The sequence below is a fragment of the Salvelinus namaycush genome, chromosome 26 (genome assembly GCF_016432855.1).
Source record: "Salvelinus namaycush isolate Seneca chromosome 26, SaNama_1.0, whole genome shotgun sequence".
In the NCBI taxonomy this organism is placed as follows: Eukaryota; Metazoa; Chordata; class Actinopteri; order Salmoniformes; family Salmonidae; genus Salvelinus; species Salvelinus namaycush.
In genome coordinates this window covers 18,860,118-18,880,165 of record NC_052332.1, presented here as the reverse complement: position 1 = coordinate 18,880,165, position 20,048 = coordinate 18,860,118, and the positions used below count along the sequence as shown (strand labels likewise).

The 20,048-nt window shown below is 43.3% G+C and overlaps 1 protein-coding gene across 1 annotated transcript; it reads left to right on the top strand.

The window, feature by feature from the left end:
* Positions 1-5,858: 5,858 nt before the first annotated feature.
* On the top strand, positions 5,859-18,984 carry med15 (mediator complex subunit 15). The gene is made up of 18 exons (XM_038965190.1): positions 5,859-5,963; positions 6,469-6,556; positions 8,100-8,151; positions 8,266-8,292; positions 8,416-8,580; positions 9,013-9,308; positions 10,365-10,700; positions 10,921-11,031; positions 12,561-12,671; positions 13,278-13,402; positions 13,546-13,676; positions 13,956-14,090; positions 14,177-14,240; positions 14,339-14,405; positions 14,583-14,743; positions 14,961-15,127; positions 17,196-17,294; positions 18,524-18,984. Exons 1-18 carry the CDS (start codon positions 5,887-5,889, stop codon positions 18,658-18,660), a joined length of 2,349 nt encoding a protein of 782 aa, XP_038821118.1. The 5' UTR covers positions 5,859-5,886; the 3' UTR covers positions 18,661-18,984.
* The last annotated feature ends 1,064 nt before the right edge of the window (positions 18,985-20,048 follow it).

The following is a 20,048-nucleotide window of genomic DNA, read 5'->3' as shown; positions in this document are numbered from 1 at the left end:
AGAAGATAAATTGTAGAAATAGGCGGAGTGTATATGACTGTTGCAACTAGTGACGACCAAGTATATTTTCACGTCACTGACACCTCGCGCGAGCGCTACGGAAGAGGAAGACAGAGGCCCAGGTCGACGGGAAATCTTTCTTCCTCCAGCAGGTAGCGTTTTTCCGTTGTTTCGCCCACCAAGCAAAGAGTTTTGTATGGAGGTCAATAGTGGTTTCCATCCAATTGGCGACAGATTTTCATAAAAATAATATGCGCATTTCCCCATCAAAAAAGTGGATACAAGTATGTGCGTTAGGAAGTAGGGCACATTAAACTATATTTTGCGGGTGAATTCGGATGTTCTAAATATAAAATTAGATTCCATCGCATTTTCAAATCTACTGATGGTTTTCTCACAAAAAAGATTTGCGTTATATAGCGAGTGTGCCACCTCCGGTATTGGCAGTTAAATTCTTGCCAATATGTATAGCCTACATGATGAGATTATTATGGACAAAAGAGAGATTATTTTGTCAAATGGCAACCAAGCATCGATGATCATCATGTCACCAGAATAAGACCCTCGATATTTATTGGAAAGGAGCATCAAGCTCATCACCTTGCACTTTCACCACCATGTGAAGTTCATCATCATTTATTTCGTATGTAGCCTAATAAACTGCATGCTTTCCTGGTGAGTCGTTGTGGGAATACCACGCAACATGTCTTCACGTGACTCCAAAGCGTTTCCACCGACATTTCTCACATAATTCATTTTACAGACAAATTGATCGCACATTGTCTAGTTTATTTTGTTTTGTTGACATTTGGAACGTTTATGGAACTTGTTTTTATCTGACATGTACTTCACTCACATAAAAAGGCTGGATGGAAACCTGGTTAATCAACAACAAAAAATGATGGTTTATTTGCTACCTGAGGATTTTATTTGATCAAATAGAAGTGTCATAAGGTTTCAGTTATGAGTGTACTGATATAAATAGGACACCTTAAATCCAGGCAACTTGATTGTTGACTTGATTCATGATGACTGCTAGCTAAGATTTTGAAAGTATGACGTTGACATCATACAGGCTGTGTATGTTTTGGTTTTACAAAGATGTGTAAATAATAACATCCAACCAATTAATTGCATACATTTTTGCCAATCCTCAGTTCTAAACATGTATTTTTCTTTATGCACATGATATATTTCCCTGCGCGCATATGACACACAGTTGGTGGTCGGAGCACGTCTCTAGAGCCACTGAGCCGGAGGAGCGTGTATTAATCATGCTGTAGGCCTAGGACTCATTGCGGCCAGCACTATCATGTCAAACGAACGACTAACATGAACGAGTCAATCAGAAAGACATATCATGACTCTCGAGTAAGTAAAAAGAGTCGTTCAAAAATAACTAATCGTTCGCAAGCTGCACATCACTAGTATTTCTGCTCAAGCACGGCCAACAGCAGTAGGGTACAGATTTTCATGCGAATAGTCTAGAATCTGCATAAAGAAATATGTGCATTTTCCTACTGGTATTTCCACCAAATGGACTTGTTGCATAAAAATCAGTGCGTGATGAGGTAATGCACACAAAACGTAGACTACTTTTTGCTTAAGTTTTCTTGTAGTCCTACCGATTTTAAAAAATCTTTTTCAACTCTGATAGTTTTGTCACAAAAACTGTTGTTAAATAGCAAATCTGCCTACTCTGGTCTTGGCACATGCTCTCTAGCCAACAGCTTGCAGATGCTGGTAGGCTAGTATACACTGCATGGTTTCCCTGCCTTCTCTGATCCACCTCTAGTAGATGACACCATTCTGTATACTTCTGGCCTTTCTTTGGACACTGTGTTAACTAACCTCCAGACGAGCTTCAATGCCATACAACTCTCCTTCCGTGGCCTCCAACTGCTCTTAAATGCAAGTAAAACTAGATGCATGCTCTTTAACCGATTGCTGCCTGCACCTGCCCGCCCGTCCAGCATCACTACTCTAGACGGTTCTGACTTAGAATATGTGGACAACTACAAATACCTAGATGTCTGGTTAGATTGTAAACTCTCATTCCAGACTCACATTAAGCATCTCCAATCCAAAATTAAATCTAGAATCGGCTTCCTATTTCGCAACAAAGCATCCTTCACTCATGCTGCCAAACATACCCTCGTAAAACTGACTATCCTACCGATCCTTGATTTCTGCGATGTCATTTACAAAATAGCCTCCAACACTCTACACAGCAATTTGGATGCATTCTATCACAGTGCCATCCGTTTTGTCACCAAAGCCCCATATACTACCCACCACTGCGACCTGCACGCTCTCGTTGGCTGGCCCTCGCTTCATATTCGTCGCCAAACCCACTGGCGCCAGGTCATCTATAAGTCTTTGCTAGGTAAAGCTCCGCCTTATCTCAGCTCACTGCTCACCATAGCAGCACCCACCCGTAGCACGCGGTCCAGCAGGTATATTTCACTGGTCACCCCAAAGCTAATTCCCCCTTTGGCCGCCTTTCCTTCCAGTTCTCTGCTGCCAATGACTGGAACTAATTGCAAAAATCACTGAAGCTGGAGACTCATATCTCCCTCTCTAACTTTAAGCATCAGCTGTCAGAGCATATGTGCATGAAAATCTGTCACCAATTGGATAGAAACCTAGCTAGTGATGGTAAAAAAATTACACTGTGGGTTTCTGAAAATAATTATATCACTTTTCCTGCCTATATGAAGTAGATGCCAATCTGAAATGACACAATGTGTTGGATAATTAGTAGGCTTATCCCCCTAATTGCCTGGAAAAACCCCACTGATGATGAGTGGAGGTAAAAACATGTTCTTAGCCTACCTACATCTAATCATGTTGACCACATAGGAGGACATCATTATGTCCAAATCATAGGAGGACCTTGATGGTTCACCTTTAAACAAAGACATTTGGCTTAAACAAAGAAATTTGGCTTGTCACCAAAAACACTCACAAACTTTTACAGATGCACAATCGAGAGCATCCTGTCGGGCTGTATCACCGCCTGGTACGGCAACTGCTCCGCCCACAACCGTAAGGCTCTCCAGAGGGTAGTGAGGTTTGCACAACGCATCACCAGTGGCAAACTACCTGCCCTCCAAGACACCTACAGCACCCGATGTCACAGGAAGGCCAAAAAGATTATCAAGGACCACAACCACCCGAACAACTGCCTGTTCACCCCGCTATCATCCAGAAGGCGAGGTCAGTACAGGTGCATCAAAACTGGGACTGAAAAACAGCTTCTATCTCAAGGCCATCAGACTGTTAAACAGCCATCACTAACATTGAGTGGCTGCTGCCAACATACTGACTCAAATCTCTAGCCACTTTAATAATTAAAATTTGGATGTAATACATGTATCACTAGTCACTTTAAACAATGCCACTTTATATAATATTTACATATCCTACATTACTCATCTCATATGTATATACTGTACTCTATACCATCTACTGCATCTTGCCTATGCCGTTCGGCCATCGCTCATCCATATATTTATATGTACATATTCTTATTCATTCCTTTACACTTGTGTGTATTAGGTAGTTGTTGTGAAATTGTTAGATTACTTGTTAGATATTACTGCATGGTCGGAACTAGAAGCACAAGCATTTCGCTACACTCGCATTAACATCTGCTAACCATGTGTATGTGACCAATAAAATTTGATTTGATTTGATGTATCGTTTTTAAATGTGCTGTGATTCAGGCAATTTGTGCTTAAAATCAACATTTCAAGGTATAGGGGCCTGCTTGATGATTAGCCTAGTGTACGCTAGTCAGTCTACACACGATTCATGAGTAGATGTCCCCACCAGCATATTTCCCTATTTTCAATTCCTGTCAATCCTCAACTTCCCCTCCATTCAAGCTCCTCTGAAGTGTCATCTGGCATAGCATTCTATTCTGAAAGGGACAGGATGCATGTGAATGCAGGAAACATTGCCACCCAAGACCCTCCAAAAAACATAATGCAAATGAATACATGAATACATTAGGACTAGCATTAGCATGAGAGGTTGTTTTGTAGATTTTGTGAGTCAACCATAACATTTGGTCCCATTCAGTTTCTATCTTCCTCTCTTGGTTTGGAAATAGAAGAGTTTTCAGAGTACATACCTCTTGAGACTGCTACTGGCACAGAGTTGGTCTCATCACTGCAACACAGTCTGAATGTTAATAGATTTGCACCCACTGATTCTTAATGGCTAACGCCTGCCAATTCCCACATTCTTGCAAAGGCTCACTGGTGCAACAAATTGGATGAAAACCTACAAGAGTTGTTTAATGTGAATGTATAATATCTGCTGACTCCAAAACATAGGCCTAGGCTACTTCACTGACCAATAGGGAAATTAAATACCATGTAGAAAGATTTACAGAATTTCTGTGAACCTACTGATTTATCTACCATTTTTGCATTCTGGTTCCCAAAAAATGCCTTCTAAGTAATTTGTTTCATTTTTACTTGATGAATTTACCAACATGACTACAGAAGGGATACGTGATGTTGGTAATTGGCAGAGCCTTCTATTGCAATAAAGGTATTTGGTGATTATGAATAAATGGGTCAGAATGACTCAAATTACGACTCCCACAGGAAGCAGCACCAGCTCAGTCAAAAGTAGGTTGCTAGGTTCAAGTGGGGGGGAAAACATACAAATGCCTCATCCAAGAATGACAAATTCAGTAAAATCAATAAAAACACACACAAAAAATAACAACTAATATGGCAGTGTTGGAAAGAAGGACAGACAAAGATGGATGTACTGAAGTCCTATGCACATCAAAGTAAGACCGGTTTGTTTGTCCATTATTTTAAACAATAAATGTAATAACATGTATATAAGGAAATTATGTCAATATGTTACTATTCCCTCTGCTAAAATGTACTGGAATGTAGCCCTAGGACAAGTGAATTGGAACAAAGTTTTGTTGTCTGGTAAATATTGTATATCTAATAAGGTGAAAGAAGTATCATACAAACTCATTCATAGAATCTACCCTGTAGATTACCTGTAGACCTTTATCATACACAGATTTAAAATAGCTATTGATAACAAATGTGTATTTTGTGGTTGTGACCCAGATACTCTTGACCATTTATTTTGGGACTGTTCTTATGTCAGAAGATTTTGGAGTGAGTTAGAAGATTTTATTTTAAAATAAATGACTATTGATGTTAATCTGAGAGACTGATATTCTGTTTTGTTTTGATCCAAATGATATGGACCCTGATTTAACTTTCATTGTTAATTTGTTTATCTTTCATGGATGATTCTTTATCCATAAAACGAAGTGGGCAGAGAACAAACCCCTCTTCACATTATTTAAGATCGAATTTAAATATTACTTTGAAATTATCAGTAAATGTAAAAACAAAAAAGCAATATGCACCATAAAAGTATTTAACAAATTGAAAATTAATCTTGATATGTAATTCCCCTGTCTGTTAGGTTTATATACTCTTGTTTATGTACTCTTGTACATGTACACTGTACATCCTTGCAGTTCAGATTGACAGCCCCATGCAGATGCCTCACTTCATGTTGCAAAACTCAGAATTGAACGTTTTGTAGATCCATGAAATTCAGAGACCTACTCCTAAAATTCCACCCCCATTGAAAGTATTCGTTTACAATCAGAGATTAGTTTATGATTAGTTTAAGCACTACTAAAATCACATTAAGCACTACTAAAATAAATCTAATCAGAGATGTCTTTGAAAACTACAGCTACATTGTTGCAGATGTAGCAGCTCTTGAATGGGATGGAGAATTTAAACCGGAAGTACGTTTATGTTATCTATTTATGCTTTTTGGTGCTGCATTCATTCAAAGCCTACGTTTGCGGATTGTCTGAAAACGATGTCTGCAATGGAGGTCCCAGGACCAGAAAGCGATTGGAGAAGCCCTGCATTCCGACAGAAAGTTGTTGCACAAATGTGAGACAATTTAGTTTTATTAAAACTTTGTAAACGTTGCTCACGTTGTGATATTGTATTTACTCCGCTATTATCACGACAGTGGCTAGCACACCACAGTTAGCCATATATGTTAGCTTCGCTACTGAACATGTTTGATATGAGGCCGTAAGCAATGCATCATCTGGGTTGATGCAGTTAGCTGCATGTGTTATAATTTGACCATAAAAAATGCCTGAAGTTTTGAGACGAACTAATTGGGCGTTCAGCTAAAGGTTAGCCAAACTAGCAGGCAACTAGCCTTTGTTATTGCTACTTCACTTCCTATGTAACTAGCTAGCTAGCTAGCTAGCTAGATGCGAGGTATAGTCATCACAGACCCGGTGACATTTCTGCTTGGCCACATTTAGAGTAAGTTGCAGTTAATCTTCCATGAATATAATATCGCTGGAATGTGTGTTAGCAAAATACAGCAGGCAAAATATATAATCTTCCAACATTCGTTTGATCTGAATCTCTTTTTCAGTGAAGAGGCGATGAGAAAGGCTGGGACTGCACACACGAAGTCCAGCAATGATATGGAGAATCATGTTTATGTCAAAGCCAAATCTAGAGTGAGTGAACGTTTTTAATTTACACACACCTAGTAACCTCATCATGGGTCATCAGACAACACTCAGTAACATGCTATATAATTAACTGGAAATATTGGTGAAGAATGACCATCTCATCTACACTGAACGAAAATGTAAACGTAACATGCAACAATTTCAAAGATTTTACTGAGTTACAGTTCATATAAGGAAATCAGTCAATTGAAAGGAATCCATTAGGCCCTAATCTATGGATCTCACATGACTGATATGCATCTGTTATTCACAGAAAAAGTAGGGGCGTGGATCAGAAAACCAGTCAGTATCTGGTGTGACAACCATTTGCCTCATGTAGCGTGACATCTCCTTTGCATAGAATTGATCAAGCTGTTGATTGTGGCCTGTGGAATGTTGTCCCACTTCTCTTCAATGGCTGTGCGAGGTTGCTTGATATTGGAGGGAACTGGAACACACTGTTGTACATGTTGATCCAGAGCACCAGCATGTCTGGTGAGTATGCAAGCCATGAAGATCTGGGACATTTTCAGCATCCAGGAATTGTGTGCAGATCCTTGCGACATGTGGCCGTGCATTATCATTCTTTAACATGAGGTGATGGCGGCGGATGAATGGCACGATCCTGTTACGGTATCTCTGTGCATTCAAATTGCCATTGATAAAATGCAATTCTGTTCGTTGTCCTTCGTTCATGCTTGCCCATACCATAACCTCACCTCCACCATAGGGCACTCTGTTTACAACGTTGACATCAGCAAACCGCTCGCCCACACGACGCCATACACACTAAACTGTCTGCCATCTGCCCGGTACAGTTGAAGAGCACACTTCTCCAGTGTGCCAGTGACCATTGAAGGTGAGCATTGGCCCACTGAAGTCGGTTATGATGCCGAACTGCAGTCGGTTCAAGACCCTGGTGAGGATGACAAGCACGCAGATGAGCTTCCCTGAGGACGTTTCTGACAGTTTGGGCAGAAATTCTTCGGTTGTGCAAGCCCGCTGTTTCATCGGCTGTCCGGGTTGCAAGTCTCAGACGATCCCGCAGGAAAAGAAGCTGGATGTTGAGGTCCTGGGCTGGTGTGGTCTGTGGTTGTAAGGTCGGTTGGATGTATAGCCAAATTCTCTAAAACAATGTTGGAGGCGGCTTATGGTAGAGAAATTAACATTACATTCACTGGCAACAGCTCTGGTGGACATCCCTGCAGTCAGCATGCTAATTGCATGCTCCCTCAAAACTTGAGACATCTCTGGCATTGTGTTGTTGAAAAAAACTGCACATTTTAGTACTCTTTTATTGGCACCAGCACAAGGTGCACCTGTGTAATTATCATGCTTTTTTTAATCAGCTTTGTGATATGCCATACCTGTCAGGTGGGTGGATTATCTTGGCAAAGGAGAAATGCTCACTAACAGGGATGTAAACAAATGTGTGCACAAATGGAACATTTCTGTGATCTTTTACTTGAATAATGGAACCAACTCTTTACATGGTGCATTCATATTTTTGTTCAGTATAATAATGGTGTTATTGTTTACTTCTGAACAGGAAGAATACTTGTCCCTGGTAGCAAGGTTGATCATTCACTTCAGAGACATTCGTAAGTACCGCACATACTTTTCCTATCTGCAATGTAGGTCTAACTCTTGTTCATATTTTGAGACAACTATTCTGTAAAGTTGAGTTACGTAATGGTATATTTTTTGTTTTGCAGATAAAAAGGCACAAGGAGGAGGTCTGGGTGAGTTGTTGTGATTTTGCTAAATATGTTTTCCCTTACTGAAAGACATTCAGAAGAATATCTATGTAGCTACTCATGCCGCTACCCATGTGTAAAATGTATATACTGTCTCCCCTCTTCCAGATCCCATGAATGCCCTTACAAATCTCACAGGGGTTCCAGGGGTTCCAGGGGGCATCGCCATGGGGCCTAGGCCACCTGGTGCACCCATGGGTGGTATGGGGACCATGGGGCAGATGCAAATGGGTCAGCATGCAATGGCAGGTGTGGCTGGAAATCCTCAAGCGAGTGAGTGTATTTCTGAAGCTATTTCACTTTCTCACGTTATTCATGTTTATTTGAATGCTGCTGTCTGTTAGCCCACAGAAACAATTGGATCAGTAGCCTACTGGTCATGACATTTTGATTTTCGATCAGGGACCTCCAAACTCATATTCCTGTGTCCTCCATGAGGCTCAGAGCATGTGAGCAGAGATGAGTGGGAGCAGAGCGAGGAGCGGAGTGGGCACAATTTGACTGCAGCTGGGGAAATGGACGTGGAGCGCTCTGTGTGCAATAAGCTGGATTTCCGACCGCTCAACTCGGCTCACAGGCACTGCTCTACACTCATATTTCTGTTTCCTTAGTAACGCTCAGGTGTAGTGCTTTTCCTCCAGGGCTTTCCCCAAGTTCTCAGCTGGAGGATGTGTGTCTGTTTTGTCCACATCCTCCCTGTAGTAGGAGGTCCAGGGCAGATGCAGATGCAGCAGATTGCCCAGCAGCAGCAGTCCATTCAGTTCCAGCAGTTTCAGGCACAGCAGCAACAGACAGCCATGCAACAACAGCAACAGACGGCCATGCAGCAGCAGCAGACAGCTATGCAGCAACAGACAGCCATACAGCAGCAGCAGTTTCAGGTCCAGCAGCAGCTGAAGCTGCAACAGTTACAGCAGCAACACCATCAGAACCAACAGCTCCAACAGCAGCACCAAAACCAGCAGCAGCAGCAGGCCCAAAACCAGCAACAACAGAACCAGGTATAACAGGGATGCAAACTTGTCCATTTTTGACGATGTTCGCCGTTTGGATCTCAAAATAGGTCATCCACGTGAGTTGTGTAGAGCTGTAAAAAACGGACAAAAAGTGTGCAGGCGTAGAGTGTATCACCCATAGTGCTATACAAAAGAGCCTCGAACAGATCTTCTCCCTGTGATCACTACCTTCTCTCTCCAAATGAATGACTGAGCACAGAATGCATCCCTACACTGCCTACAAATAGAATATCAGAGTTCAGAGCGTGATGTCAGATTTGTCATGTCAGAATGAGTGCTTCATCCAATATCACGTGACAGCTGTGAGCAGCCAGCCACATCCCCTAACCAGCCATTAGCCTACTCAGCTGCTTCTCTGTCCATTCTTTCTGTGCATCTCCATCAGTTTTTAAATGTTATTTTGTCGTGATGGCGAGCTGGGGTGTGCAGACATTATTGGAGCGGCTCGCTGCGCAAGCGAAGTGGATACCCCTCTTTTAATTTCGCCTGTAAGAACAAGAAGGGCAGTCGGCTTCACGCAGCCTCTTAGTGCCATAGAGGAAAAACGGAGCACATTGACAGTCAGGCTTGCCATAAGTTTCTAGCCCAAACCACTCCTTACCGGAGCTACCTTCTCCCCCTTTCTACCTCGAATTGGCACACATTTTATATAATTTTATAAACCGTGTCGCTGGCAATTTTAAACTACTCGCGTGCCACATGTTTTTGGATGGATAAAAAGTGATCGGGGGGCAAACCCTGTGGTATCCTGATACTACTCGGTATCGTGATACTTGGCCTGGTATCACATCGTTAGTAAAATGTTGGTATTGTGACAATTATTTTCACTTTTGGCCCCTCACCAGTTTGTGTCCCTGTATAAGTTCCAATCTCCACCATGATGGCATGCCTAGATGTACATCAAAAGTTAACAGAGACATACAGAAGGCAGTTCAATTGGTTGATCTTTTGGTAAATAAATATAAGGATAAAATGAGCATATTTATGGGCTTCAAATAATCTATCTTAAGGTATTTAAATGCCCTCCCCATCTCTCTTCAGATGCACCCATCAAGGCTCCAGCAACAACAGCAGATAGTTCAGTTACAACTCCAACAGCAGCATGCACAGGCCCAAGCACAAGCCCAGGCCCAAGCCCAGGCCCAAGCACAAGCCCAGGCCCAAGCACAAGCCCAGGCGCAGTCCATTCAGCACATGGTTCAGCAGCAGCAGGTTCAGGCCCAGTCTCAGCCCCAGGCGGCCCAGCTACCCCCCCACTCTCAGCAGCAGCAGGGCATGGTGCCCCAGTCTCTCGCTGGACAGATGACCTCCACACAGCACGTGCCCATCAGCTCGCTCAGTCAGCAGCAGCAACAGCTCAAGATCCAAGCATTGCAGGTAAAGCAGAGGTGGTGTTATGGAAAAATATTAACTTTAAGTTTAGTTCACCCTCTGTAGAATAGTGGTGTCCTTTTTGTTGTCCACTCTAAATTTGTAATCTATAGTCTCTGGGATAACACACCTATTCCAGTATATTTTTTTACACGCTCCTCTGCTTGCTTGCTTCCCTATGCGTGTGTGTGTGTGTATGTGCTGTGTTCTGTTTGTGTGTGGCCAGGCTAGAGCGATGCAGCAGCAGCAGCAGCAAGTCCAGCAGGCCCAGCAGGCAGCGCAGCAAGCCCAACAGGCGGCAGCTCAGGCCCAGCTAGCTGCAGCAGTACCTGGACAGGTAAGAGCACAGCACTGCAAGCTGGTGTGTAGTGGGACTGATTGACTGACTGGGGACTGACACTTGTCACTGAGCTTGGCCTGGAGTGAGTGCATGCTTTCAGATTCACCCCTTTGAAATTTCAGCAGTTGATTTAATTTTGGGTCGCAAGCTCTTCTGTTGGTGTTAAATGACTCGAGGAAGACAAATGATATTTTTCTGTGTTGCCTGTTGCCATACTTAAGCTACTGCCATAGCCAGGAGGTAGTAATGCTTGTTTTATAGCTCAACGTTACCTACAGAGACTTAAGTTAGCATCTATTCTAATAATTGCACCATTGCTGCTTGATAGCTCAGGCTCAGGGGTTCTTTGGTTTGAACTGAATAATGAGTCTCCTACATAACCCAGGAAATCAATTTAGTTTGTTGTCATTTGAATATGATGCTTTCTGAGAATTCCTTGATAGGCTTGGTACTCCTGTCTCTATCGCTTCCAAGCAAAATAGGGATGGAGCTAGGATTCACTTCCACAAGCCACTTACCCCATCCCTTCTCTACCAAACTAGAACTCACCTAGACCTCTTCTCCCCACCGCTACTTCTCCCTATTGAAAATCCCTGGAAGTGTGCTACTGCATTTCTCAGAATGAAACCCACGGGTGGGCTGCTGAGAGAAAATAAAGTTGATCTCCCAGAGGATGTCTCTTTATTGTACCTCACAGCAACGTTAGAATGTCTTGTTCCCCCTTCATGCATGTGTGTTGTTCATGCAGTGAATGCTGCAACTGCATGCTTACTCTGCCCTGCAAACCAACAATATTCTTTAACTCGGCTGCTGCATCTACCAGCGCTACTGTTACTGTAGATGCAAATACATGGCATCATCAATCATTGAAGGGCCCCCATTCTCTCATCCAATTGACCAATAGATACTGTTTGGGAAATCCCTGCCAAACCTCCTACTGGGGGTACCAGTGAGGTTCCACCATTCAAAATGCAATGCCTATCTACACAACCGTCGTTTGATAAAACCATTGAAATATTTTCCAGACTAGAACGTTTAATAAATTAATGTTGAATAATTTAGTAACCAAAAATGGAGATCTATGTTATTTCTAGTCAGTTGGCAATGTTGACCTACTGTACTTAGCTAAGCCATTTAAATAACTGTCATGCACACTGCATGGTTTGACCTAAAGAGGAGAGGGAGCATGTTCCCACTGGCCACGGCAGGCCTCATCACTGTTGTCATGGCAACTGTTTGTTCCGACTCCGGAGACAGGGTCACATGCTTGGCAACGCTGTCTCTCTCTCACCAGGGTTTAAGATATGACTGTAACTGTGGCTCTGTCTGTGTGTCAATGAGTGTGCGTCCATGTGTTTGTGCATGTCTGCTTGTGCAATGTATTTTACAGATTTTGCTCCTGGGAGCGTGCATGCATGTGTCCGAATGTTTATATTTTTTTGTGCATGCATGTGCATCATCTCCGCTGATGCATTGCATTTCTTGTTTTGCTTGTGACATGTATGTTGTCCCCTCTGTCCTCCAAGATGATGATGCCCCGCCTTGGGATACAAATTCCACCCCGGTTGCCCCGTGCTGCCCCGAACCCTGCCATACCTCCAAACTCTGCTGCCATGGGAGGACAGCAAATGCCACAGGTATTTACGCCAGGGTAGAGTGACCAGGCAGTCTTCCTACTCTGACCCTGACCTGACCCTCATGGTGACCACCACCTCTCCTAAAACCGTGTCCCTCTGGTGTGCTTCCTTATGCCAACCCTCATCCCTCAGTGCAGCCCTCAAATTTCATCCCCACTCTACCCAAACCTCCACTCCTGCTTCTTATACAGACCAGTGGAATTAGATCTGATAGTAAACATCTGTTCTCATGCTCAGTATAGATATGCATGTGGATTCATGGAAAGAGAGCTGTGCCTTCTACAAGCAGGTTCCCATTTGGAATCCATTAAGGGTAGGCCTATAGATGTGATTGGAAATGCTGTTGTTTATTTTGCTCAGTGTAAGGGTGTCTGGCCAGTATTCATCGTGTATGGTAAGTGCCAGTAAGACAAGTATTTTCTTCCTATCTTCCTCAGTAGGCACTCAGGCCCTGGTCGGCGTAATGTCTGAAGGATCTTTTCCCCCTGCTATCTAGGATGGATGGTAACGTGATGCAGCATCCAACCAGCTAAAGATGTGCTGGGGTCTCCAGTGATTGGCTTGTCTGGTGTGAGCCCCCCATTTTTCTTTTCACACCCTCCATAGGTTCAGCAGCACCAGATGATGTCATCGCCCTCGCCGGTACAGGTACAGACCCCCCAGTCCATGCCACCCCCTCCCCAGCCACAGCCATCCCCACAGCCCCCGTCCTCCCAGCCCAACTCAGTCAGGTGAGCAAAGATGACAAGCCCACTCTCTCACTTTATGTAGCGCTTTTATTGACTTGAATATGGCATTCTAAAGTTTTATTTCAGGTCTAGTCTTGAAATAGAATGACTTTCTCTGGTCTCAACTGTATTGCGTTTCTTCACAGCAGTTCTGGTCCCACACCGTCGCCAGGTGGCTTCCAGCCTAGTCCATCCCCCCAGCCCTCGCATAGCCCAGCCACCGCACGCACCCCCCAGAACTATAGCGTCCCCTCCCCAGGACCCCTCAACACCCCAGGTACTGTCCCAGCTCCTCGCTGGAGCAGAGGTGGGGGCCTAAGCCCCTAAATATCATACCTCACATCTGATTGTTTTCCTTACTATAGTTTACATTCTTAAATCGGCTCTATGTAGGATTTTGATTTGTCTGGAACCACATAATTTTCTATTTGCATTCTATGCCAAATATTGGAAGACCAATCAAGCCTTTTCCCGGTGTCCCCAAGACTATGTAAACACATTCAATGTACCTGAGGATTCTAATTGTTGTACCACGTGGTTGTCTGGTGACGTGAAGGGAACCCCAGTTCAGTGATGAGTCCATCCGGGGCCAATCAGCAGGAGGACCAGCAGTACATGGAGAAACTCAAACAGCTTTCCAAATACATTGAGCCGCTGCGCAGGATGATCAACAAGATAGACAAAAATGAAGGTATGCACTCACGCCATGCTCTTTCTTACTTTTCTTGCCAGTCTTGGCTGTTCCCACTCACTAAAGGGAGTTTGCGTTCCCAACAGATAGGAAAAAGGACCTGAGTAAGATGAAGAGCCTGCTGAACATTCTCACTGACCCCAACACAAGGTAAAATAATACAAGTGTGTTGCTTATGTGTGTCAGTGTCCATCCAAGTTTGTCTCAGCAATGGTTATTGAATGATATCTCCTCTCCCGGACTTGCAGGTGTCCTCTCAGAACCTTACAGAAGTGTGAGATAGCACTGGAGAAACTGAAGAATGATATGGCTGTGGTAAGCATGAGACTGTGTTGATAATCTTTGTGCTGTTATATTGCTCCTTGGTTTTCAAAATGTCTTTCTGTTGTGAATTCCTAAAGGTTACCCATTGAATGTGAATCGGCAACAATTCAACAAAACGTTTGCTTATTTAGCTCCTTAACAACTGACTTTTCCCTAAACCTGTTATAGCCGACGCCACCCCCTCCACCTGTGCCCTGCACCAAGCAGCAGTACCTGTGCCAGCCCCTCTTGGATGCCGTCATGGCAAACATCCGCTCGCCTGTCTTCAACCATTCCTTGTACCGTACCTTCGCCCCAGCCATGACAGCCATCCACGGGCCGCCCATCATGTGAGTTTACCCTAACCACTCCTTCATGTCCAGAAACACTACACTTTAGGTCAGGGCATTGTGGAGCATCCCTGCTTTAGATCTGTCCACCACTCTGTCGTTGATACAAGACCATCCTTATTTCCTACAGTGCATAGAGAAAGTGTATTAAAGAGTACAGTAGCTTTGGGATCAGGCCGTCATCTGACACCCATGTCTATTCTCTCCCACTCCACAGGGGCCCCATCATCGCGGCCCGGAAGAGGAAACACGAGGAGGATGACCGTCAGACCATCCCCAACATCCTGCAGGGGGAGGTGGCCCGTCTTAATGCCAAGTTCCTGGTCAACCTGGACCCCTCGTTCTGCAGTAACAACGGCACTGTGCACCTAATCTGTAAACTAGGTGAGTTAAGGGCTGAGGTAGGCAACTAGATTCAGTCGCGGGCCGATTTTAGTTGGAGCGGATGTTCTGCAAATTGTTTATTTTATTTTATTTAACCTTTTATTTAACTAGGCAAGTCAGTTAAGAACAAATTCTTATTTACAATGATGGCCTACCAAAAAGCAAAAGACCTGTAGGGACGGGGGCTGCAATTAAAAATGTAAATATAGGACAAAACACACATGACATGAGACAACACTACATAGAGACCTAAGACAACAGTACAGCATGGCAGCAACACATGACGACAACATGGTAGCAGCACAAAACATGGTACAAACATTATTGGAAACAGACAACAGCACAATGGGCAAGAAGGTAGAGACAACAATGCATTGCGCGAAGCAGCTACAAGTGTCAGAGTCCATGATTTTAGTCTTTGAATGAAGAGATTGAGATAACTGTTCCAGTCGCTAGCTGCAGCGAACTTAAAAGAGGAGCGACCCAGGGATGTGTGTGCTTTGGGGACCTTTAACAGAATTTGACTGGCAGAACGGGTGTTTTATGTGGAGGATGAGGGCTGCAGTAGATATCTCAGATAGGGGGGAGTGAGGCCTAAGAGGGTTTTATAAATAAGCATCACCCAGTGGGTCTTGCGATGGGTATACAGAGATGACCAGTTTACAGAGGAGTATAGAGTGCAGTGATGTGTCCTATAAGGAGCATTGGGGGCAAATCTGATGGCCGAATGGTAAAGAACATCTGGCTGCTCGAGAGCACCCTTACTTGTCGATATATACATTACATCTGCATAATCTAGCATGGGTAGGATGGTCATCTGAATCAGGGTTAGTTTGGCAGCTTAGGTGAAAGAGTGATTACGATAGAGGAAACCAAGTCTAGATTTAACCTTAGCCTGCAGCTTTGATATGTGCTGAGAGAAGGACAGTGTACCATCTAGCAATACTCCCAAGTACTTGTATAAGGTGACTACCTCAAGCTCTAAACCCTCACGTAGTAATAACACCGGAGGGGGACATTATTCTTACCGAACTACATGATCTTTGTTTATGAGGTGTTCAGAACAAGGTTAAGGGCAGAGAAAGCTTGTTGGACACTAAGAAATCTTTGTTGTAGAGCGTTTAACACCAAATCCAGGGAGGGGCCAGCTGAGTAGAAGACTGTATCATCTGCATATAAATGAATGAGAGCACTTCCTACTGCCTGAGCTATGTTGTTGATGTAAATTGAGAAGAGCATAGGGTCTAGGATTGACCCTTGGGGTACTCCCTTGGTGACAGGCAGTGGCTGAGACTGTGGATGTTCTGACTTTATACACTGCACTCTTTGAGAGGTAGTTAGCAAACCAGGCAACGACCCCTCAGAGACACCAATACTTAGCCGGCCCACAAGAATGGAATGGTCTACTTTATATAAAAATAGCAGCACAACATTGCTTAGAATCAAGGGCAATGGTGACATAATTTAGGAAATTTAAGGTTGCAGTGACACATCCATAACCTGAACGGAAACCAGATTGCATACCAGAGAGAATACTATAGACATCGAGAAAGCCAGTCAGTTGATTGACACATTTTTCCAACACTTTTGATCAACAGGGCAAAATAGAAATTGGCCTATAACAGGATCAGCTTGATCTCCACCTTTTAAATAAAGGACGCACCATGGCTGCCTTCCAAGCAATGGGAACTTCCCCAGAGAGGAGAGACAGGCTCAGCGGTGATAGGGGCTGGAACCTTAAAGAAGGATCTAAACCTGACCCAGATGGGTTTTTTGGGGTCAAGTTGAAGGATCTCCTTTAGCACCTCAGACTCAGTGACCGCCTGCAGGGAGAAACTTTGTAGCGGAGCAGGGGAAAAAGAGTGAGATGCATCGGGGATAGTCGCATTAGAAGGGCTGGGAGATGAGGAAATATTGGATGGGGAAGAAGGCATGGCTGAGTCAATCACTTATGGGCCAACCGCTAATGTAGGGCATTGAGAGATGAAGACCGGGGGAAATCACACTATTCTCTCTCAAATATAAAATAAATTGATGTCTGACGTTATTCCTTGCCTCTCTCTTCCAGATGATAAGAACCTGCCAAGTGTGCCTCCTCTCCAGCTCAGCATCCCAGCAGACTACCCAGACCAGAGCCCTCAGTGGGCAGACGACGGGCAAGTGTATGGTAAGACACACTGGCTTTCTCTGTACCCGTACAGTGCATTCGGAAAGTATTCAGACCCCTTAACTTTTTCCACATTTTGTTATGTTACAGCCTTATTCTAAAATGGATAAAAACCTTTTTTCCCCCTCATCAATCTACACACAAAGTGAAAACAGGTTTTTAGACATTTTTTAAATGTATTAAAAATAAAACACACATACCTTATTTACATAAGTATTCAGACCCTTTGCTATGAGGCTCGAAATTGAGCTCAGCGGCATCCTGTTTCCATTGATCATCCTTGAGATGTTTCTACAACTTGATTGGAGTCCACCTGTGGTAAATTCAATTGATTGGACATGATTTGGAAAGACACACACCTGTCTATATAAGGTCAGAGCAAAAACCAAGCCATGAGGTTGAAGGAATTGTCCGTAGAGCTCCTAGACAAGATTGTGTCAAGGCACATCTGGGGAAGGATACCAAACATTTCTGCAACATTGATGGTCCCCAAGAACACAGTGGCCTCCATCATTCTTAAATGGAAGAAGTTTGGAACCACCAAGACACTTCCCTCGAGCTGGCTCTCGGTTACCTCTTGGTCAGGGAGGTAACCAAGAACCCAGTGGTCACTCTGACAGAGCTCCAGAGGTCCTCTGCGGAGATGGGACAACCATCTTTGCAGCACTCCACCAATCAGGCTTTTATGGTTACTGGCTAGACGGAAGCCAGTCCTCAGTAAAAGGCACATGACAGCCCACTTTGAGTTTGCCAAAAGGCACCTAAAGGACTCTGACCATAAGAAACAAGATTCTCTGGTCTGATGAAACCAAGATTGAACTCTTTGGCCTGAATGCCAGGCGTCACGTCTGGAGGAAACCTGGCAAAGGTGTTTCAACAAACTACTGAGTAAAGGGTCTGAATACTTTTTTTTGCTTTGTCATTATGGGGTATTGTGTATAGATTGAGGGGGGGGAAACAATTTAATCCATTTCAGAAAAAGGCTGTAATGTAACTAAATGTGGAAAACGTCTAGGGATCTGAATACTTTCCGAATGCACTGTATTAGTCAAATTTACTCTACTTTAACTTTGGCTGTAATGGAGAAAGTATCCCAACATTACCGTGACAGTTTAAAATGTTACATATATATATATATATATATATATATATATATATTTTTAGCTTGTCTCAGGTTTCAATGCATTTGAGTTGATTTATGCTTTACTTTGTCTTCCTCTACTCTCCAGGTGCTAACCCCTTCCTACAAAACGTTCACAGAAACATGACCTCCAAGCTCCTACAGCTCCCAGACAAGCACTCAGTGACTGCACTGCTCAATACTTGGGCCCAGAGTGTCAGACAAGCCTGTCTTTCTGCAGCATAGACAAGAAGCTCACCTCACCTGTGCAGCAAACCATGCTGGGTACAACATAACTTATCACTAAGACAGTGCAACCACATCTTGGAGCACCAGCTCTCCCCTATCACTAGGGTGTGCTGCTGAAGGTTCTATAAAAACTGTATTATGAGAAGGTCCATTTGGGATGAGTTATGTAAAGAATTTTGAGTTGAGAAAATGTATAACCAATAACTGAACACGTTGCGGTGTAAAGCTTTGAAGTGTGTGTATATGTGTATATATATATATATATATACTCATAAGGGATTAGTTTTTTTTTGTTATCATGAATAAAAACTTTTCTGTTCACCTGTGTTTTCATGAACCTAGATACAGGTAACTTCCAAAATAAAGGAAACACTTCAGTAAATGAGTGATACAAAGTATATTGAAAGCAGGTGCTTCCACACTGGTGTGGTTCCTGAGTTAATTAATCAATTAACATCCCATCACGTTTAGGGTCATGTATAAAATGCCCAGTAGCTCATTGTTTTGGCTAGTGTGGCTAGAAGTGATCTCAGTGTCTTGGAAAGAGTTGTCTCAAAGGATTAAAGTGATCTCAGTGTCTTGGAAAGAGTTGTCTCAAAGGATTATAGGGGGTTTAAATGGTGTCTGTCACCAGATTTTAACACAATTGAACACTTATGGGAGATTCTGGAGCAGCACCTGAGACGGTGTTTTCCACCACCATCAACAAAACACCAAATTATGACATTTCTTGTAAGAACGGTGTGGCATCCCTCCAATAGAGTTCCAGACACTTGTAGAATCTATGCCAAGGCGCGTTGAAGCTGTTGTGGCCCAACACCCTACTTTAAGACACTGATGGTGTTTATTTTGGCAGTTACCTGTACATCCAATTCCCATAAGACAAAATACAACTAACTTGACCAACAACGGCACACCAAATTAAGTTTAATAGGGAGAAATATAAATTTAACTTTATAAGTTAACATTCAGTCAGTAGTAATTTACTGGAAGTCCTTCAATGGCCATAGTAGGAGTCTACTTTTGTTAGTGAAAGAGGCTTGGGTTAGTGTGGGCTGGGCCTGCTGTACTGCTAGTCCCTCAATGCATTGTTCTCAGCCTGATCCTCTGTGGACATATGACATTTTTAACAATACTTTTTTCCAATAAAAAGTAGTTAATTGCATCCGCGGTGGAACCCAGTTTCATAATATTACCATATATCCCAGCTGCCGGCCGTAGTTTTGAAGTAATCACGAAAAAACAGGCCTTATTTTAGGGCATTTTTCACCCTGCCAGCTCCTATTAGTTCTATTGAACACTGTGGCACCAACTCGCCTTCTGAACGTTGTAATACCATTTTTGTTGTACTGTGTCACAATGGCAGCTTCGCTATAGTTGGAAAT